We start from the raw sequence: 23,413 nt of genomic DNA on the forward strand, positions 1-23,413 counted from the left end.
ATCTGGCCCCACTGGTGTGCAGCTACACTGTACCCGACTCGGCTACAGTAACAAAGACCCTTTCTCCGGCCATTGTGACAAGCACTTCCGCGCCGTGCCGTGCCGGGTCCCCGTGTCTTCCCCTCTCCCAGCGGCGGGACACCGGGCACCAACACGGCTCTCTCAGCCTCCATGTGCAGAAAGACAAACAGGAAAAGCCAGTCCTGCCAGCGACGCCCACCCCGCCCCGCCCCCCGAGCCACACCATTGGGCCGCCGCTCTTACACCCCGCCTCCTGATTGGCCCATCCCCCCGCCCGTCACGGCTGCACCGTGCCTGTCCTGCCCGGTCCACAATGGAAAGCGGTTTGAATGTGCAAGCGAGGGACTCCGGTTCGTGTCCGCCAGAGAAGCGAGAGGGGGGCCAGCTAAATCTTTGACATATCCCGGAATCTCTGATCGCGCCGGAGCAGCGGGCCGGCTCGGCTCACATCCCCGCCGGGCAGAGGAGGAATTTTGGGTTGCATTCGTTTGTAAGGGAGGTATGCGTGTGAAGTGAACAAAGTGCCTCGGCTGCGGACGTTTTGCACGCCTTGGTGAACCGTGCGCCGCCCGGGGATGCACGCCGGCCGCACAGGGACCCGAGGATGATCTGCGTGCGGGCGCTCGGAACAAAGGGCACGGCAGCTGAGCGACCTTCCTGCGCGGGGGGCTGACCGCGGCGCTGCGGGGGAGACAGGAGAGCAACTTTTGTATGCGGAAGCCAAGAGGGGGAAAAGCCCGACACTCGGTTTGAGGAAAAGATGGCAGCGGCCAAAGCCAAGGCTGGTCCCGGGGTGAACAGCGACTGTGGCTCCTGCAGGGACGGTGGCCACGGCGCCGGCGCTGCCAGTCCTGGCGCCGCACAGAGCGGCGCGGCAGCCCCGGCGCACAGGACCTACACGCTGGAGCAGCTGGACACGGTGGCCACTGTGGGTGAGTGAGGCAGACTGCGGTGTGCAGAAGTCATCCTGCTTTAAAGCTAATGTTAAAAATAGATGTGCAGGGTGCGTTGTTTATTTATATAGGCTTCTGTGGAACCACTAGCATTGCAATAGTATCATTATTTCTGGAATATTAAACAGAGCAGTAATTGCATATGGAAATAGGTACTATTATATGTATATGTTGCAGCCGGATTCACAGTGTAACTTTGCCATTTTGAGAAGGTCTATTAATGCACAGTCTTTACTAGACATGTAGTTTACTGATGCACATGCTAGAGAGCCTCTGTGAATTCAGGCATTTAAATGAAACATGTTTTTCTCTCTTTTTTGATGAACTGATGATCATCAGCCCCTGACACACACAGGTCCTAGCATAGATATGCTATTGAAAGCTAACTTGATTATGGAAACCTGCTGTGTGAAACCAGTCTCTGGCTCAAGTCAATTTAACGCATTAGGCAGACAATATTTCATATTTAGTCATACGAATTGCAATAAGAATAATAATTCTCTCAAGGCTCTCTATGCGTGTATATAATGTTGTGCTGTGCTGTGTACAATCAATGGGCAGGTCATACTAGACATAGGATAGGCAATTACACACACCCGGACAATTAAGGGACGCCAGTAATTAGGCTAGATCTTGATGGGTGGAACTTGGCTATTTATTCTGGAATAATTATTTTATCAGTCAGCGAAATAGACTGCAGATGTGGGCCTGGTGCCAAGTCACTTCACTTTCTTTTTTCAGTGTGAATGTCAAGTGCAGCACTTTCACAATTCCCTGGCTGTGATCAATGTCATAATATGCTGGCAGACACTCCCTCGAGTGCTGGAGAAGAGGTGATGCCAGACAGGGGACAGTAACTCGGCTTGTAGACGGTGGCTCTTAAATTTGTCAACTTTAGCTGGGAGTCAGGTGACTGGAGAGTCCATTGGTTGAGGAGTCAGGTGACTAGGAAGGCCATTGGTAGAGGAAATGGTTGTGTTTTAGACAATTCCTGTTTCTAGCCTTGGTTCTGCAGCTGACTGGCAGTGTCTGTCTCTGTGTGAGCTGTGAGAACTGAGCTTCTGTTATAGGTGACACTGTGGGACATGATACGTGTATAGATTACCCTCTAATTAAAATAATCGTTTTGTAATGCATTATATTTCACACACACACACACACACATCTCTTGGTCAGTTCTTGTATTTTGGATTCATTACCATGCATATCAGTCTGGGGGTCTATATGAATCTCTGCAAAGCCGTCAGTTCAATGTTCTGTGCCTTGTGGGGTGAGCTGGGTCCATTTTTGGGTAAAGGTGGCATAAAGTTCTTGCAGAATGTGCCATGACCTTGTTAAACAACAGTCTGGGCAGAATTGTGTACCAGTTTTTGTAATGGGGACTTGCATGGGGTTTTATAGGTCTTTCTCAGCCATCACTCCCTGAACGATTGGTCATTTTGACTCATTAAGCCTCGACATTGAATCAATTAGGAGAACTAAGATAAATAGCAGAGATAAAAACATTTTGAGCCATGATCTTTAAACTTTAAACTAATCTGAATATGAGATGGTATGTTTTTTAATTTAATTTGAACGACCCCTTTTCACTCGTCCTGTAAGAGGTTCAGGGTTTGGACGCTCCAGAAACAGGGTTGGCCAGCTCTACCCAGGGTCCTTCTCAACTTTGTGTCGTCAGATGGGGCCTAACTCGTGAATTGTGCCGTGTGTGTACCGTGCAGGAGCTGTCAAACTGCGCACACACTTCTCAAATAAGAGACATTTGATAATAATGACATAATAATAATAATAATAATGATTATGATTTGAATCATCCTTTTTGCATATTTTTAATTTGAGGACCTTGAAGCCGTAGGATCCTCTCGCCAAGCCCGGCTCTTGAGGTATGGCGACAAGGAGACACTGGCAAGCGAAGAGCTACTATTTAGTCCTGTGGTTGAGATGTGCAATTGCTGGGTGAGCTGGAGTTTTCATTTAATCCAGGCCTCAGTCTGATGCAAAATACCAAAATTCACTTAATGTGCTTCTGGAAAAGAGGATAATAGATGCTGTCAAACCCTTCTCGTCCCTCTAAGTGTTGGAGCATAGAACCTGCACATTTAGTAGGAGCTTATATTGAAAGTACACAAAAAAAAAAAAAAACTTTTTCCAGATGCTGAGTGGTTATTTTTGGACTAGTTTGTGTGGTTTTAGAGTTGAATCTAACACACCTTGCATAAGCTAGCCTGAATGCTAAATACTGTTAGGATTACTTACCATATACGATGTAGTCTGCATTACTTGATTTTGTTGTTGTTTACTATGTTTTCGCGTTGTGAATATTTAATGTATAGCTATTAGACATTTTATAAAAGCATGAATTATACTTTCGATTTCTTTAATTACTTGTTTACTGCTGCTTGTGCTCGGTAGTTCAGTTGAACTCCGCTGTGCTGAGACATTTGACGGTCATTGTAAAGGTGTGGTCGGATAATAATGCTCCAGTGAATCATATCATTCGGAGTCATAAATTATGGTCTTCAATTACACTGATCGGTTCCCGTCAGGAGCAGGGCAGTCATTAGTTCTTCTGGAGTGGATTGTGTTCGGTCTGTGAGGAGAGAAACCTTGTGAAACTGGAGAGAGGGAAGATTCAGCCAAGAAGAGCTGTGAAATATTCGTAATTACACTGTTGTGATGGCACGACACAGTTGTGTGTTTGTAAAGAGGGTTTCATAGCCCAGGTCCCACTTGTATTCGTGACATAACATGTTAAACTATGATATTTGCACTTCACTATAGTTAAAGGAGAGAACAAAAGTAGTTTAAACAAACTGCACAATTTCGAGTAAGATTGTGTTTTGTGACTTTTTGTAATTTACTGCAATCTTACTGGACAAACTGACATATAACATAAGTCTCTTCTATTAACATTATCATTTATGAGATGTAGTACATTGCGTGCCACCTTGGATAAAGACATCAACAACACAAGCAGGATAATAAGTACACAATGCACACAATCATCCTCACAAGCACACAGAGTATAACAGAGCTGAGGGGTCTGCAGGTTATGTCAGACTTGAATCTCGGCTCACAGGCAGTTGTTCAGCTCAGTGTTAAGGGGGTTTTCTGTGGATGTTTATAAAAACACTCTGGCCCTTATTCTGAAGTCCAGGAGGCATTTATTAGGCCTGTGGAAAGAAGGAGATAAACTCTGACATCACGGCTTTAGTGTTGCCTACCTTCTGCGCCAAATATCAGTGACTCCAGACATCTACAGTGAGATATATTATCCTGCCTACTGTAACAGACTACTTTCCTCATAGTTTACAGATTATATCAAGGGGCCTGACGCAGCTCAGACCGGAGTTTGTTTTTTATGTCTTTACATGAGCAGTTGGTAAATATTTACAGTTAGATTAATCGTAAAGCTTTTTTTTTTGTTTTTATCAACTTATGGCACGCAAGCTTTGTATTTCAAATGCAAATGAAGAGCTGCAGACAGAAGCCGCAGAATATTAATTATTGCGTTCAGCAGTGTTGTCCTGAATATTGCTAACCGTGCATCTACGTTTTTGGAATCAATATTGGGCTAAAATAAAAAAATCCATCCCATCAAAATAGGTCTTTGTTTCTAACAGGTTTGGCCAATTCTGGGACAAGCTTTACCAATACTTTCCTGTCATAAAAGTACAGTTTTGACATATGTTGATATTACTGTGCCATCCATATTAAAACCACAGCGCTGCACTTTAAATATGGGCTTCACTTTAAATGTAGAGGGACACAAAATCTACTTTGTTGGCAGGTGGAAGGATTTGCATAAAAATAATCTAAAATTACACAAGAGCATTCTTCAGTCTCTTCCTGTTGCAGATACGTTTGCAATCGTATGAAGTGTTTGTTTAACCTTTAAATTGGTAAGATTTGCGTAAAGAAGCTTTAGTTTGTGTTACAGGGCCCTAGAAAAACAAATCTGGGTCCTCGAAGCTGGTGTGTGAGGTCAGACTTCCCAGATCGAACACTTTCATGACGAGCAGCCTCAAGCTAGCTGAGTGTTCTCTGAGATCACCGGAGCTCCTTTTAAAATCTTTTATATATGATTTTATATAATGTCTGTCACTTGAAATGTCTCCTGGACTTTCAAATGCCCTGTTTACCATAGCAGGAGGGACGTTATCTGCTTTGCTGCTTGTCGTACTGTGAAATTGAATAGACCTCCACTCTCGGCACGGTACGCTCGGCAAACATAAATCAGTGCTGTTCAGGAATCGTTGAACGCACGCTAAATGTGTGTAAATGTTTTATGGCTGTGGTAGCATCTCTGTGAATACACCATGCTTGTGTGCCTTTAGTGGCAGCGTCTGTAGCCGAAGGAAAAAGGCAGAAGATGCGATGTGAAGGATCCGCTGTAATTGAATAGCTCTACATTCAGCCGAGTCTCGAGAGCAAGGAGTTGTGCTTGACTGAAGTTCAGGAGTGCATTAGGCTCTCCGCGGCTGCATTCAGAGACACAAAGAGAACGTCTGCAGTGCATCCATCTGCCTGCAGCGCTCGGTAAATATATTCATGTGAGCCTCGCCAAACGTGGAGAGAGAATCCGCTGTGTCTGCAGTCTCGTTCGCTGGAGAAGGTGCCTCATGAATATCGAGACTCTTCGCAGTTTTCCCCTCCTTGAGAACAATGTCATGTGAGGGTGCAGATAAAAGCCCTGTATTGTAAATGACTGAGTGATCATGTGACCCTATAGCACTGACAAGGGTGGGTTTGTTCTTAATGGCGGACCATTGGTGGGGCTATAACGTGTTAACGAATGACCCCCCGGCCCAGACTTTGAAGGACAGGTACGGTAGGCCTACTAACATCAGTCCAAACACAATCAAGCCACTGTCTGCACTTTATTTTGTGGCATTCACAGAAAGATAGACAAGATCACTTTTGACAGACCGACAGATTGATGGGTAGAAATCTTGGACAGGAGCTTGAATCTTCAGGTTTAGGTCTTGTAAGGAACTCCTTTGCAACTACACATTGCGGTTGTGGACTGAAACTGACGTTACACATCAAGGCACAGCGGATAACGGATTCTGAACAACCTTGTCTTATCTGTCCGCTCTGTGTTAATATTTCATGATGTGAGATGCACTGTAGTTCGTGTAGGCTACGAGGCACGTTTTTATATTGACTCACACCGAGCGCTTACCGTATAGCGTCGCAGGGTGATTAACGCGTGTCTGTGCATGAATTTATACATCCATGGTGTGAAGGGGTTTTGCATAGTTCTCTGGAGGTTATGGTGTGTGCAATTCCTCACAGATGAAGGGGTGTGGTGGGGGGGAGTGCAGGGAGATTGAAACCGGCGAGTTACTGTAGTGCAGAAAAACACAGACGGAAGAGAAAGAAGGCACGTCTGGTTTTATGATGTTATCCAATGTCATTTCTTGGTTTATTAAAAGAAAACAGACACGAAAAACGAATTAATCCTTGTTATCTTATTCAAGCCAATGTGGGAAATGTATCATCTGTTAATGCATTGTTGAGATTGTGTTTCAGTTTTCTCTGTTACTGTACTCTGTTAACAGATTTGTGGTGATTTGTATTTAAAACACATTCATTTTTAAGCTGTCAAAGTGTGGCAGTTAGAGTATAATATAATGAATAGATCAATACAATCAGGTGGTGAAAATAGAGGGGCCACATGTATACTGTGACTAAAACACCCTCGGGCACCTGACCTTTTGCTAGACTAAACCTACATTAAATACATAGAAAAATGGAAACGCTGTTGTATCAGCAATTGAGTGATTGTATCCCCTTTGTTGAAGATGACTGTAAATGTGTGAGTTCTGTACTTCTCTTGCCTCTCTGTCCTTTTTACCATATCGAACCTGCACTGCTTCTCTGCAATGCCCGGACATGCGATGTTCTAAAACACAATCCCGCTAACTTTTCCACTCTTCTTTTCTAGATTCGTTACTTAACTTCATTTGCTTTCGATTGTTACGCATTGTGCGGTTTTCAACTTCACAGTACGTACTCTTATGGGACATTGCTTGCAGGTGTTTGCCTGGGTTTTGTCCTCGGTTCCGCACAGGGAAGGGCCTCTCATCCAGAAGAAAATTGCGTTTCATGGCGTGCCACGGCTCAAAAGATGATCCCTAATAAGCCAGGCGTAGAAATCCAATTTGCTGGCTTTTGTTGGCTGCTAACAGATGTACTGCCCATTACAAATCAGTTAAGCTCTTATCTGGGTACTTTCATTCTTCTAATTGTCACTACAAAATTATAAGGAAAGAAGTAGTTTTCTTAAGCTTTACACCTGCTTTGTGATTGTGTTGTTCATTAAAGGGGCGTCCCCCCTTCCTTTGAGTGCAAGCCCCCAGAGTCACTGAACAAACCGATATTAGTGGACACTGTGAAATTCAACTTTAAAACGGTTTTAAATGCCGCATTTATATGGAAAACAATCTCTGTGTGGCAATGCGTTGGTACACTGCCCCACATCTAAGCAGGTTGTCCTGAAGCTAATGACTGATGTTGGTGGGACGTGAGTGGATTGTTGTTTTAGCGCGACAAGACATTTGATTAACAAAATAGAAAACTCACTGCCTGAGAACAGGTTTGCTTATTTTCTTGGATTTATTTATTTAACGCCATCACATATTTTCAGAAAATGCATCAATGTTTCAGCTCGTTTTGGTTTCCTGCAATTAATATGTTGACATAGATGGAGATCTGTAATTTGCATCCATGAAATGCTGTGTGACCAGGAAGCAGAGAGGGAACATGTATGTATCATGATTATCTTGGGACACATGCTGTTATAACCGGTTGCAATTGTAGTGAAGTATTTGTTCTTTAAATATAGAACCACAGTATTGAAGAAAAACCACAATATTAGGGTCTTTCTCCTGTTGTATAGAAATATGAATTTGGAAGTAAGTGAATATGCAACAGCGTTTAAAACAAACATACATTGTCTGTGTTTTTACTGGACCTATGCCTGTGTCAGTTCAGCTGCAGTGTTTCTGAATAATCACAAGTGCCTCGGTCCTTTTTTCCTCCTGCTTGCATACAGGTCTGTCAGGCACGTGTATTGACCGGTCGCCTGCATCCCTCGTAGACCGATCCCCGCAGTGGCCGAGACGTGAAGCTGGGTCATGAATCCGCGGTGCTGTCGTAGGCCGCTGTGGCTGTCCTTGGCGTCTGCTGCCTTGTGCGCTTCATCCTCGGGAGCGTGTGCAGGAGAAACTTTCAAGGGAGAACTGATATATGACACCTTTTAGGATTCCCCTTAGTCAACCTCTGAGTGCCCTCTGGGGTCCGTTTCAGGAGTGGTTTAGGTTGCTAGGTAATGCACTGATACAGGCCTGGACTACCAGTACATTATTTATTTCATAATTTGAACTGCTCTGACTAGGGTAATTGTACAGCCACCAAGTTAGAAAAGTGCGTTTGAATTCTGTTGTCTAGTCCAGGTAAATACCCTTTGGCACGGATTAATTGCAGTCAGTCCAATGACATATGCTTTGAAAGTTATTTGCTGACATGATTTGCAATATGATCTGCTTCTTCAGCCAAGTTCTTTCGTTGTTTTAATGGGGTGGGAGTGGGGTAACTATTTTTCAGATTTTAAAAAGAGATCAAATTCTCCCCGTACAGAAATCAAACACGAGAACCAAACCGATGAGCCGTTAGTTCCCCTTTTCTTATCGCCATTGACTTTAACACGGTCTTGTTTTTCATTGACCTAGTTTTGCTTCGAGCCCACAGTGATGAATCGTGGTTTGAGCTCACCAGGGAAAGGGGGCACCGACCGGGGCACATCTATGAAAAGTACGCCGAGAATGACCCACATCAGGGGAAAAACCTGGGCCACATGTTCGAAACACATGCCTTCCTGCTAAGGTGATCTCCTTGTGGCAAGTATTTTCATATTCGCAGCAGAACAGTTATAAAGCCACATGAAAAAAGCACCTGTTTTATAAGATCTTTATTTAAACTGTTTAAAACGATAGTATTTTTTGTGCATAGTCTGAATTGGATCATGTCTTTCGAATTTTACATAAATTAACACGTTCACAGCGGTCTGACACCCACATTAATCCTCAGTTTTTGTGTCAGGCCAAACATACAGTCTGGAGAGAAAATGCCCAGCTTCAAAAAATGCTTATTATGCATCAGGATGAATTTACAGTGAAAAAGCCTTTAGTCAGTATTTTGATCAGTGCATAGTTCACCTTATTGACACGCGATCTGTGAGTCAAGGCTGTGAGTCCAAATGTGTGTGGTGCAGCTTCCTGGGTGTGCTGAGGTTTTGGTTTGGCAAATTTAGATACACCGATGAAGACATAACAAGTTTTAAAAAAGAAAGAAAAACCCAGAGCACTCCTCTCGCATGAAGTGAATACAAGAACTGAGGATGTGAGTTAGAGAAGCCTTTTATATCTCATGGAAAATAGGTTGCAGTCTTCTCAGAAGTGATTACATCTCGTTAAAATACAGTTGTGCAATAGATTTACGTTGTCGTCGTGTTTGATGGGTTGATCTTTCAGTCATCAGATGTTTATCAAAGACATTGTTTTAAGTCCTCACCAAATACCTGTGCTCCAAAACACAACTTGTCAACTTTTTAACTGTTTTAGCTGGTTGAATATTGTAGAAGGCAGTAGCTGATTGCATAATTCTAGATACAGTAGTGGATTGAAATAACCAAAACACAATAGCTGTATACAATCCAAGAAACAATTAACCTAAGACAGAGAGACAGGGTCACGTGACTTTGGTAGGTCTCTGTGGCATCCTGAGAACGTGGTACGAAACAACAGACCAAAATGCTTTAAGAAACGAATTATTAATTGTGTTAAATGTGCCCGTGTTTTTGCTATATATAGTGCCTTCTCGTCCAAAATGTCTACAGCTCTCAGATTCTGTTGCATTTTTTTAAAGAAAGTGTGCTATTTGAACTGAATTGTGCTCCTATTTTACTCAAGGCACATGTTCTCGTTCTCTCTCTCTCTCGACGAGGATGTGTGTGCTGGGGGAGGGGGAGGCGAGTCCTTTCTCGTCTCAGAGTCTCCCCCCATCCCATTTTTCCAGCCCCGGCTTGGGTCGTTATACGTGCCCTGGCGTTCCCTCTGCAGGTGCGGCGCCTAATTACTGTAACTGCCAAGCGCTTGTTAACGCTGCCGGTAACCCTGTGAGGTCTTGGTGTGCGACGCTCGACTGAGCCCCCACAAGCGTCCCTATGTATTGGGTAACAGGCTCGATAAATAATTCTCTCCTCTCCGTTCCCCGTGGAGCTGCGACTACAGCGAGGGTGCTTGTAGTATTGTGTTACTGTGCCGGTGTGCAGGCAAGCTGTTCTGCGTTTAGGCCCCCTGTTGTCTGTTTGTGGCTGTAGCTAGGGAACCCTCCGCTTGTGGGATTCACTGAGAGGTGTCACTCGCCAGCACACGGGGTTGTTTTATCATCAGACTTTTTTTTTTTTTTACTTTGTCTTTTTCAGTGGCCAGTTAAGAAACCTTAACTGCATCTTTCATTGTCTGATGACTGTGAACCCTCAGTCCAGAGCATGTGTTGTCTTTCTGCAGTTAAATCTCAATTCCAGTCGTAACACATCCAGGAAGATTTGAATAACGTGATTCTTTTTGGAAAGATTTCACTGTTTTTTATAAATCAATAACAGTGGGCTGATTTCATAGTTCCAGTAATTCAAGCTGATGTTCCCTTTTCCGTATCCTGTTATGTGTGTCCCAGTTGGGAACATGTACAGTCAGAAGTCTCCCCGGGACTCCGCTGTAGAGTTTTGATGTGCGTATCCGACTGCCATTGAAGTTACAAACCTTTTTAAATCAGGTATCGCCTCCCAAGCCATTTGTTTATCTCCTTATAAATGTCATTCCTCGTCCCCAGCCTTTCATTTCTCCATGACAAAGCCGAGATTGATTTATTCTCGACCTGTTGAACAATATGGGTTTAATTTATTTTTCTTCTCTCGTCTGTTTATTTGTACTTTAAAGACTGTTTGAGTAACTTGAGGTCTGTGTGCTCCTACTCTGTACCGGTGACCTTATTTTCACTGTGTCTTCGAATCGGTGTGAAGATTGAGCCGTTTTGTATGCGAGTGTGCAGCTGTCTTTGAAGCATTCTGGTCCCAATAGAAAACAAACAACAAGGTAATTTTGTCATACTTTTTAGGTCTGAAGAACATAAAAAGAAGAACATAAAGTTTACAAATGAGAGAAGGCCATTCGCCCCATCGTGCTCGTTTGGTGTCCATTAAAAACTAAGTGATCCAAGGATCCTATCCAGTCTGTTTTTGAATGTCCCCAAATTGTCTCTTCAGCCACATTGCTGGGGAGTTTGTTCAGATTGTGACGCCTCTCTGTGTGAAGAAGTGTCTCCTGTTTTCTGTCTTGAATGCCTTGAAGCCCAATTTCCATCTGTGTCCCCGGGTGCGTGTGTCCCTGCTGATCTGGAAAAGCTCCTCTGGTTTGATGTGCTCGATGCCTTTCATGATTTTGAAGACTTGAATCAAGTCCCCACGTAGTCTCCTCTGTTCCAGGGTGAAAAGGTTCAGTTCCTCAGTCTCTCAGTAGGACATTCCCTTCAGACCTGGAATAAGTCTGGTTGCTCTCCTCTGAACTGCCTCTAGAGCAGCGATATCTTTCTTGAAGTGTGGAGCCCAGAACTGTCCACAGTGTCCAGATGAGCTCTAACTAGTGCATTGTACAGTCTTGCTTGGGGTTGGGGTTGCCAATTGAAGGATTTGTAAACATGCTGATCACAAGTCAAAGCCTTTACTGTCTCCTTTCCAGGAAATTTGTAGTCTTTTTGGCATGGCCAGATCCCGAGCCTATCGGCTTTCAATTTTTTGTATTGATTTAATTTAAGAGTATCTGCTCGAGAAGTATTGCATCACAATATATTATTAAAATGCTTGTCAACTTGCCATCCGTGTGCTTTTCAATATGGTAAAAGTAAAAGTGGCCCGTTCTCTTTCCAAATATGACGACTGTCCAGCAAATGCCGTGTAACGGTAGCTAATGAATCATGCAAGGTGGCGGAGGAGAAAGCAGCAGATAAGATATCTTCATTGCATATCAACAAGACTAATTGACTCAATAGTACTCTTAAGAGGAGATAAGCGATGGTTCCAGGAACTCAAAGCCATGGAGCGGCGAGGCGGCGTCTCAAAGCGGTTATTGAAGGAACGGCACAGTCGAATGCAAGCCGGGCCACAAGACGAATGCAACTTTTCCCCGAAAACTAGAGCTTCCTGCCGTTTTCTCTTTCGCCAAGAGAGTGTTTTTCAATTATAACAGAGAGGGCAGAGAGCATAACAGCTGTAATTTATGTGCCTCCAATGGTTTGTTTTAATTTGCTGCTCATGGGAGTAGTTGAGTGATTTGATGCTGTATTTCTTCCCCCCTTTTTTAGTTTGCATTTATTCCTTTATCTTCTGATTGGATTCGGAGACGGAGTGATAAACAGCCTGGTCTGGTCCATCTGTTCGATTTTCACCAGGATGGTCGGTTTTGTCTGCAAGAAACCAAATGCATGTAAATAATGTAATTGAATTGATTTTAGCGACTGCTGTGTACGACGTGTGATTGCAAAGTTGTGGTCCATCTGTTTTGTTTAGGAGTTGCCACTTTTGCATCAGTTGTGCTCATACAAAATAAAATCTTTAATAATAAGGTAATCAGGTTGAGCAGGATCCAAGATTTATACCAAGAAGGGGGAGAAAAGCTTACTGCATGTCTGCATTTTGGAAGAATGTATTTTCCCATGATCTTCCCAGATGTCTGGATGACAAGGAACCAAGCAGGGGAAGTTCCGAGCAGTGAGTCTATATTGTAATCGCCCCTGATCGAGTGTCGTACGGAGAGATGCTGAAACAATATCCACAAAGTAAGATTGACTGTTCGGAGGTGAAACTTATTAGCCAGGTCACTTGGTATTTGCATTTTTATTTAAAATCACGGGAAGCCTTCCAAAACGTTTCAAAAGCACTTTCAGATCGTTTGGTAATTTGCCCAAGCTGTGTTCACCTGTATTTAGCCCCCGTTCAGCAAGACGAGACCCCGACTCGCCTGCTGATGCTCTTGCTGTCCTTTGATGTATGAATATTGTTCATTAACCTGTATTTCAACTTGTTACTTCCTGCTTATCAGCCCTTAAACCAGTCATTTGCATTGTGGATCGGTATATCTTTTGTAATTAAATCAAGGATATCTTTATAGGAATCGCACTTTCATTCCTTTCACTCCTTCACCAAAAAAAGGACTCTCTTTAAACTGGAATCAGGTGATACTTAAAGTAATAGACCAGACAGTGAGTCCATGTGGATTTACTTATACTTAAGTGCATATCTTGTTAGTTTAGCTCTTTTTAAAAAGATTATAGTTTTAAAACTCCGCTAATGAGATTTGCGCTCAGTGCTAATTACAGCTTGAAGGGAAGGGAATCTAAAATGTTGAATAAATAGCAATAAACGTTGAAAGTAAGCGGCCTTATCTATGTGATTACAGTGTTTGTGTTGCTATTGTGTAAGCTGCACACCTTTTACATTACAATGGATAAGGGCCTACACCAAATGAATACTTAACATAAATTATTCTAATGTTTGTGTCAACAATATTGTGTTTTGAAATGGATTTTGTCGGTCACATCTGTATTTAGTTTTTGTTGTGAACATATCACATTTGTTTTGCTTTTCCAAACACAATTTCAACAGCAGGAAGTCGTTTGTGTTCCAGTGCTTTTCACACTGTCTGTTAGGAGGAAAACGAGTGTAAATACAAGAAGCTAAATGTCAATAAGAACTATTGGCAATATAATGAACCTATTAACGCACACAAACACACACTTTATAATAACAAAGCCATGGAGATCAAGCCTTGAGGACAGCAATAAAAGTCTCTAACAGCATTTTTGGTAGAAACTTCAGTAAGCAGATGCCTTATCTTGGGTTTGTAAGGTCTGCTCAACCGCTGTACTGCTTCTGAGAGGGTCTGAAAGTGGATTGACAATTGCCAGTACCTGTGCACTTTTCTCATTGTGTCAGTGCTGATGGCAGACGCTCAAAAGCAAAGCGATATTGATTTGGAGGCTGCGTGTCAAGAGCACTGGAGTAGGATCGCATGTATAATTGTGTGTCTGTAGTGGTAATCTTAATTAAACCAGCAAATACCTGGGGCTTCAGAAGTCGTTTCCGTCTGAATGTCTTGGGGGTTATCAGGGGGTTGACTGTGTTTTGTGCTCTTATCCTGTTTAGTACAACACTTTTATTTCTGCTCTCAAGCTCGAGGCTGAAGGCAATGTAATATCTCAGCCTTGTTTATTTGGATGCTGCACAGGTTTCATACCAACTTAGGTTACCATATGATCTTCTGTTGTCCACGTATGGCCGATCGTCTCAGCTGATCCAGCGTACATTTACAAACCAAAGATGTGCTAGGAATGAAATCTGTTGTAGCACATTTGTAGGAGGTGATGTTTTTTTATGCATACCTAAGCAGGTCCTCAAGTTTAATTGCTTGAATTTGATTTACAAACAGAGCCAGTATCCAATGTGCATCAGGGCCTGTAGAGATTCACATTCAATCATGGTTTGTAAATATAGGAGAGGTTGGTCGGTGCTGGGATTTCTTTTACTCGTGTTACAGTAACAAAAAGCCCACGATCACAAACGGAAACCCTGGCATGTGTTTTTTGTTTTGTTTTGTTGGTTCTATAATATCCACTTTAAGAACTGCCTGGAATATGTAAAGCTTCTGCACCGGTGGGTTTTCACCGCTGGGAGTAAGCATCATTGTCAAGTAAATACGGATCATTCGGACTGGTACTAGAAAAGCCTTTGTGTTCAATTTAGTTTAGTTAGGAAATCAAAATTTTTTGTACGTTTCAAGTAATTGCAAATGTTGACAGACTTGGCATTTCACTGAAACTCTTATCGTGCTTGTGAAATGTGTGAAAGTGACAATCCGATTAATTACTCGCCAGTGCAAATCTGCCTCATTATGCGCTCGTCTGTAAGAAAATAGAATTGAAAAGTGGTTTCTTTAAAGCATTTTGTGCTGCAGGAGTTGGTCAAGAGTTTCACTTTTCACGCAAGTGACTATCGGGAATGGCGATCACAGTCCTGCTACATGGCAGGGCACTAGAGAAGGCTCAAATCTCCTGAGAAGTCAAGCCCAGTAAATGTGGCTTGTAAAGAAATAAATAATTTAAAGCTTTAACTGGATGTCCCACAGTCAGACCTGTGCTTTCCAAAACCTGTTTCTGAGAACCTCCACACTGTAATATTGTGTTGTCTTATGACTCAGATTCACATGAAGGTGTCGCATAGTTTTGAATTAATGTGGATTGTATATGGAAATTCCTTTTTAATGCTTTTAACAAAAAAAACAAAATGCGATTTTAAGAAATGTGCCATCTGCTCTTACAAAGCTAGGCAAATGACTGCATTACATTATGGTTTATCTACCCGTGACCTAGATTTCATCATGGAAACCAACCAAGAACGTAATCTGAGGTAGAACAACAATAATAAACATCATCATCATCATCATCATCATCATCATAAAAATAATATCATCTAGGGATTCCTGCATCTGTGGCGAGTGACTTGAGTTATTGGCCTTACTGGTTACTCCTCGGCTCCAGTGATCGTAGAGTAATTTGTGTCGATCGCAGGCCTTAATATACTGATGACATGAACCGGTGACAACTGTGTCTTAAATCACAGCCCAGACACGTTATCTGTCTTTGAAATAAACGTTTATAGTCTGTTGTAGTTAGCAGATGGTTTTAAAGAATAAAAATAATAGCATAAATTAATCGAGATTTTGCTGAAATGGCATACTTTGTGTTTGACAATATTACACAATTTCATGATTTTGAGGGTGTTTTTTGTAATAATTCCATTCAGTTGTTTTCTGCTTCCTATTGGCTATTTAGTTCAAAATTAGTCTTTGGAATTCCGGCGCAGCCCTACCGTGCGCCTAATATAACCCCAGGGAATGATGATTTATCCCCAAAAGATTGCGTTGTTATATCTGTCATGTTTACTACGCCTTGGAAACTTGCCTTCACTGCACCTTAAAGATATATAATTTTAGTTTTGTTTTTATATAGTTTAGTTTCTGATTCAGTTCCATTTTGTTAACTTAAGATAATATTCCATTGTTTGGGAATTCAATTTAGCGTCAATAGAAACATTTACTGCACCGGTCTTGGCTTCGATGAGGTGCAGTACATTTCTGATTGGATTACACTGCAGTTTTCAGCACTTTCATATATTTAGTATCGCAGTAATGAAACCTAAAACAGGGTGTTGTCTCTTTTTTCACAGTTGCATTACTGGGGTAGTGTTCTGTGTCTGCTAATCTCTATGCGTCAAACAATGACTTATATTCATGTCACCATCCTGAAATGAGAGAGGAGGACAAGCGAGCACTTGTTGCTTCAGTCCCACCTAACATCACCTAATCTCGACGGTAAAGCTGCGTCGGCGCAGGGGTTGACCAGATTCAGTGATGTGCTCCACGTTTACAGGCTGGTGAAGTTGCAGCTGTTTATTATGCATTACAGCAAGCCCTAGTTAATTAAATTAAACCCGTTTGGGAAGTGAATGACGTGGCGGACGTTCATATGGGCTCAGTGGCAGCAGCCGGTTGTGTTCCAGAACATGGCCTTATCGATGAGCTTATCGATCGGACGTCCGAATGAACGTCTGGGCTGTCGAGTGCCGGTTCTGGATCCACACGACTTCCAGGGGAACTTCAGAAAGCGCGAGAACGCCGCTGGCTAGGGTCCATCTTGATCGCCAAGGTTTTTAAACAGTTCCACGACAAATTACTTTGGGAGCCACTGGAATGTTCAGATGCTGGTCCTCAGAGCACACCCCCATCATGCAACTGGGCATTTTGACAACCTAGCATGTATTGTCAAAAGTGTAGAGTTTAAAACAAGTGCAGTAATCTTAAGACTGTACAATGCACTAGTTAGAGCTCATTTGGAAAACTGTGAACTGAACCTCTTCACCCTGGAACAGAGGAGACTACGTGGGGACTTGATTCAAGTCTTCAAAATCATGAAAGGCATAGACCACATCAAACCAGAGGAGCTTTTCCAGACACAGGGACACACGCACCCGGGGACACAAATGGAAATTGGGCTTCAAGGCATTCAAGACAGAAAACAGGAGACACTTCTTCACACAGAGAGGCGTCACAATCTGAACAAACTCCCCAGCGATGTGGCTGAAGAGACAATTTGGGAACATTCACAAACAGACTGGATAGGATCCTTGGATCACTTAGGTATTAATGGACGCCAAACAAGCACGATAGGGCGAATGGGCTCCTCTCAGTTGGAGGCTTTCTGTTCTTCTTCTTATGTTCTTCAGATTTATGAAGTATGACAAAATTACCTTGCTGTTTGTTTTCTATTGGGACCTGAACGCTTCAAAGACAACTGCAGACTCGCATACACATAGTTATTAATGGACACCAAATGAGCACGATGGAGTGAATGGCCTCCTCTCGATTGTACGCTTTATGTTCATATGGATGTCCAACTTGTGAGGGATTTGGCTGCCGTAATTCCCTTACCTGCAGGAGACACGTGTGCTCCGGTCATGTCCATGTGCACCTGCTGTAGCGTCCTAATGGGACACGGAGCGAACATATCCCAAAGATCATCTCATAGCTCAGGTTATGACTAAGAACATTATGGTGCATTAGGTATGTTTTCCCCAGAGCAGTAGTTATACAAGACAACTTATTTCCTGTGTTCAGACCGTTAGGCATTACATCAGAGTAAATCTTCAACTGCAGCTACTGATGCAGACACTTTTTTTTTTTTTTGTTGCTGTTCTCTTTTCCTTTGTAAATGTCAACTGATGCGCCCTGGCTGTGTGAGGTAACCAGTGATATTCGCAGCTTCTGCTCGTACTGTTTAGTAGTGTGTTCAGTTTTTCTTTCTCCTCTTTGCCTGCAGGAACCGGGACGTTTGGCCGCGTCTTTCTGGTGAAGGACAAGACCACGAGAGGCTTCTTCGCTCTGAAGGCGATGAAGATCCCTGACGTGATCCGACTGAAGCAGGAGCAGCACGTCCACAACGAGAAGGCTGTGCTGGCGGAGGTCAACCACCCCTTTCTCATCAGGCTGTAAGTGAATCTTTAAGACCGGAGAGTCATACCTACATGCATACAGTGGGACAATGCTTTTCTTTTCTTTTGATATGATTCTGCCCTCAATGAAGTGCCACATAGAGAGGAAAATAAATACTGTGATTTTTAAGACTTGCTTTCCTTTTGTGGTGTGCTGGAAAATTCATGATGTAGGCCTCGGCTCTGATTGGGCCACTCAAGGACATTTACCTTTCCTTTGCCACTCCAGTGTAGTTCTGGCTGTGTGCTTCAGGTCATTGTCCTGCTGAGAGGCGAACTTCCATAACAGTTTCAGCTTTCTTGACGAGGACAAATACACAATAACGACAAAATATAATATGTGTAACTACATTACCATAGCAGCATGTACAGTTCTCATTAGTTAGTTAGTATTACTTAGTTCCAATTAAGAAGTCAAGGCATTGTTTTACTCAAAGCCTATATTTATTTATGTATTTTTAATCTGTTTAATAATTGATGTATGATTTTTTATAGCCACGTTATATGGTAGCCACGTTATCTGGGGATGCAGAAGCCACTGTAGTCAAACCTCACATGTGTCCTCTGCAAGTTTACCCAATTTCCATTGAACTCCATGGTTTAACATATGCATCACTGCGATTCACAGCCGGTATCGAGTCCTGATGCGACTCTATGAAGCCAGAAACACAGGAGATCCCTCATGGACAAAATGCAGGCTCTCTAAGTGTCATCTTATAACCCACGGTTTTCAGTGAGCGTCTAGTTTTGCACAGTCTGATGAAATGTTTCTGACATTAAATTACAGTGAGAGAGTGCTGTTGAGGCTTTCTAGTGGGAAATTGGTCCTGTGGAAAAAGTAGTGGACGTTTACAGGTGTTACAGAGGTTCGCACTCATTATAACCTTTCAGTTCTCAGTCACAGGATTAGACAAACTACAGACACCAGGGGCTGACACTTCACTGATCAAGAGGTGTCAGATGTCTCACATTCCCATAACTATAATCTCACCATGTAACAAAAGCGTTTAAAGGGACGGTTAAAGGTGTATTACTACAGAGACGGTTAAAGCAAATGCTGTTTTTCTTTCCTCTGTATTCTGTGAGTCTCATAATGAGTGTCCAATGTAATTTATCTTAGAAGCTGTATGGTATACCATTGAATTAATGCAGTGTGAAGTTTGATCGTTTAAATATAGTAACCAAGCGTTTGTGCGGTCTGTAAGTCACATAATCGGAGACCTCGGAGGCGTTTCGAAGGACGGAAGCTGCATGCCTTCATAACTGTAATGTTTCTCATATTTTACCTCCAGTCAGACCACAGAGAAATCCTCTTGCGTTTTTGTTTAGAGTCCTGTGCAGCTATTTCCCAGCATGCACGTCCTGTACTGGTGTCTTTGCGTAGATATTGGTTGGAAAGTACAGCATTGTTAACTTCAGGATATTGAATATATTCTGCATCTTAGAATCACGGAAGAGAAAGACTGGGTAATTCATGGCTGTAACAGACTTTCTCTTGTTGGAAGCAGTGACATTTCTACATAGATACTGTAGGCCTACATTATGAGACTATATTCTGCTTTATTTATCTATAAAATAAAAATATTACAAATTTTCATTTACTGTAATTAAGATGGAATAGAAGAGAGTCCACTGACAGTTCATACTTCAATCCCACGCCCTTCCCTCAACATCATACATCTATATTTGAAGTGTTCGTTGTGTCTAATATATATTTGATCTTCGATTCGTCCCCACAGATTCTGGACTCATCACGATGACCGTTTCCTCTACATGCTGATGGACTACGTGCCCGGAGGGGAACTGTTCAGCTACCTGCGCAATATGGGCCGCTTCAACAACAGCACGGGACTGTTTTACTCTGCGGAGATTGTGTGTGCCATCGAGTACCTGCACTCCAAAGAGATCGTTTACAGAGACTTGAAACCAGAAAATATTTTACTGGACAGAGAGGGCCACATGAAGCTCACGGACTTTGGGTTCGCCAAGAAACTGGTAGACAGGTATGTACTGCGTTTATTTTCGACACCAGGTAAGCCCTTATAGGTGTTTTCATTATGAGAATTAGAAAATCACAACATAGGTCAAACGAAAGTGGTTTCAATGATGGCACAACTTTTACGAAGAGGGTTTACCACGGTTTAGAATCTGCGTTTCCGGGAATTCAGTTGTTAATTGCGAACTATAGAAAGGGTGCGCTGGAGTCAAACAAACCTCTAACCACATGAAACCCGATCAGCAAACCCTATGGGTGACCTTATCTCACCAGACGCCCTGTGAGTTTGGCGTCCTCGCATGTTTACCTAGCTGTATAAAATGTCTGCCGGGTGATAACACACCTTTACCCACGGATACCATTATACAGGTAAACAAAAGCCATCGCCACTGGGTTGTGAAACTATGTGTGTAATCTGAAAACCAAAAGCATAAATTCCTGGTGTGTTGTGTGTATGAGCAATATACACACAAACCAGCTTTGACCTTGTTTCTCAGGTGAGTTTTGCTAGATTGAAGTGTGTTGTAATAGTTCTTTTTCCGTATAGGAAGGGGGAAAGCAGTTTCAGTTCGTTCATTTTAAGCAATGATTGTTTCTTTCTGTGCTGTATTGAGAAGTAAGTTTGCAAAAGCTAATGTTCTTATCTGCAAGCGACCCACTTATATCAATAATAGGCAATGAAACTGCAGGAAATACGGTCAGAAGGACACTTCTCTCTCTCTCTCTGTCTCTCCAGTGTTAAATAGTTCTGCTTTAATGCGTGAATTCGTACTGCCATCTAGTGGAAATTAAAGTGTGGTTTTATTATTACGATTTAGAAGTATTATTTGTCTATTAGAAAAATAAATCATGAACAAACATGAAAGGACTGGCTGTCTGGCTCCGGGGTGTAATAATTATACGTTTTGCCAGGGAGAAAGGAAGAGGAGATGTTACGGGCTGAAATTTGGATTGGCACTTGCAGTAATGTGACATAAAATTGTGTCTGCAGTTTGTACGGCAGTGCTGACCCATGCGACCCCTCCACATGCGTTTTATCTGCATCCCCATGATTGGGGAAAGTTCAGAAGCCAGACGAGAGGCACTGAGGCACTGAAGTGTAGCTCAGACTGGCGAAGATGTGCCATGGCTTCCCCTCGCTGATGAGCTTAAGGTCTCCGAGGCAGTGTTCGGCGGTTCTGAGATAAAGACCCCGCAGACCTAGCACGTTCCAGAGAGCTTCACTCACGTGGTAAGGTGCAACTGTGGTATGTGGCATCACCACCCTTAGCCAAATCTGTGTCGAAGTCGTGAAGCCGGGCACCCGCTTTACCGCGGGCAGAGTGAAACTCGCTTCCCTCGTCCGTGCTCAGCTGACCTTTAGAGAACCTCTTGCCGATCTTGGCATAAATAGCCGTTCTTGGATGAGAACGGCTCCCGGAGTCCTGACGCGGTGGTGCCCGCCAGCTGCTCCGTCAGCATCGCTCCCAGGACGTTACAGAACGGACAGACCAAGTGTGATGAGGGACCTCACTACTGAGCACACTGTGGACATGGTGGTCAGTAACCGAGAGGAACGGGGCCAAACAGAGCATGTAATACGGACGACTTACTGGCTTTTATATGAGATCGGTCTCTACACCAGTGGAGCAAATAACACCACATCAGTTTCCACAAAAACCCAAAAGTTCAAATGGCCTTTGATACTGTAACTCTTGCTTAGACTATAGTCCTCTGCATTTAAAGTAGTAGTGCATCTTGACCTCAGTGCCACAGAAAATTGCGAGAAATGTATCAAGCATGCCGATTGCACCGACGCATCTTCGCAGTGCATTAGTTTTAGCTCAACACAAAGATCTAGCTTCGCTATTCCATACTGTATCACCACTGGACTGCGTTACACTCATACACTGATTCATACTTGTGTGTTCCTGCAGGACCTGGACGCTGTGCGGGACTCCCGAGTACTTGGCACCGGAAGTGATCCAGAGTAAAGGCCACGGCCGGGCGGTGGACTGGTGGGCCTTGGGGGTCCTGATCTTCGAGATGTTATCTGGGTGAGTATGACGGACTGGGCAATGGGGAATGAATATCTTTGTCATGAGGATACCCATCCACAGAACCATGATGGACAGGTGTCTGGTTATAGAGTGCGCCGCTGAACGTTTTTATCTTTTAACAAGAGTGTTTCACGCATTCGGCATCCGTGCCGAGACAAAGATTCCTTCAGGAGAAAACTGTCAACGCAGTCCGCAGGCAAGCCTCCTCTCAGTGTGCTGCTCATTGAGTGTTCATTGAGAGCCGGAGTTCAGAGCGGTGGTCCCAGACGAGGGTGGGGTGGCAGGAAGCGGCCCAGACTGTGCGTTTAAAACACATGGGGCTCTGGCAGTGAGGGGAGAAGATTCACTGGCAGCAGAGCTCAAATAATAACCTGCTACTGGCGTCTGCAGCCGTCTGTGGGTAGCAGAGAGGATTATCGGGGCTGCTGCTCGTTCACAGCGTTGTCAGGGCCTGTGTTTATGGTTGCTGTTCAGTATCGGTGTGTCCTTAAAAAGTGATAGGGACCCCCAGTTAACACACTGGATGGGTGAGGCGACTGGGCTCTAACGATCGCATTACTGTCCGGTTTCAACTCGTATATTGGGCAGATCCCAGCAGGTGGAGGCTGGCAGGGTTTTGAAGACGTGCGCCACCTGCTTTTATTCTGCCTTCCTTGTCAAAGTGTCACAGGAATGGATCAGTGAAATGCGATCTGGCGACCCGAGCCGACTCATGGAAACGTTTTTTCCGGTGGCACTCAGCTGGGGGTCATTCTGTTCAATATTAATGATCCCGCTGTGGGGCAAGTTTAATGCGTCTGTCCAGATGTGTTCCATTTCCAAACAAGACAAGACAAGAATACCGTTACGAACGCAAGATGAGCTGCTTAATCATGCATGGTGTGAGAGAGATGATGTTGGAGGGCTGTGATGGAGGGAAACTCACTGATGGTGTTCTACAAAATTTTCGAAGCCTTCTGTCTGTTTATGTGTTTATTAGTGCACGTCTTCTCATCGACCGTATTTGTGCAGCCGGATGCCTTGTCACACTCTGCTGAGAGCTCTCACAGCTCGCGAGTGTCGTGCACATCTCTGTTTCATATCCCCCTGGCTTGAACTGGTCTTTCTTGCCCCTAGCATAATTACGTTCGAGAGAGTCTGTATATATTTTCTTTCCAGGATGTTTTTTTTTTTATTTGAAACTTATGTGGAACTTGTACAGCTCTGATTCAATGTTTTCCTTGAAGAAAAAAGGTAAACC

General features: G+C 43.4%; 1 protein-coding gene across 2 annotated transcripts in view; it reads left to right on the plus strand.

Moving 5' to 3' along the window:
- Nucleotides 1–317: 317 nt before the first annotated feature.
- Nucleotides 318–23,413, plus strand: part of prkx (protein kinase X-linked) — a 42,420-nt gene continuing 19,324 nt past the window's right edge. For both annotated transcript variants that reach the window (XM_066705959.1, XM_066705960.1), the window contains exons 1-4: nt 318–953; nt 17,967–18,135; nt 19,878–20,141; nt 22,051–22,170. In XM_066705959.1, coding sequence (XP_066562056.1) covers nt 782–953; nt 17,967–18,135; nt 19,878–20,141; nt 22,051–22,170 — 725 coding nt within the window. In that variant the 5' untranslated portion in view covers nt 318–781. The remainder of the gene's footprint in view (nt 954–17,966; nt 18,136–19,877; nt 20,142–22,050; nt 22,171–23,413) is intronic.

Source organism: Amia ocellicauda, chromosome 6 (assembly GCF_036373705.1).
Source record: "Amia ocellicauda isolate fAmiCal2 chromosome 6, fAmiCal2.hap1, whole genome shotgun sequence".
In the NCBI taxonomy this organism is placed as follows: Eukaryota; Metazoa; Chordata; class Actinopteri; order Amiiformes; family Amiidae; genus Amia; species Amia ocellicauda.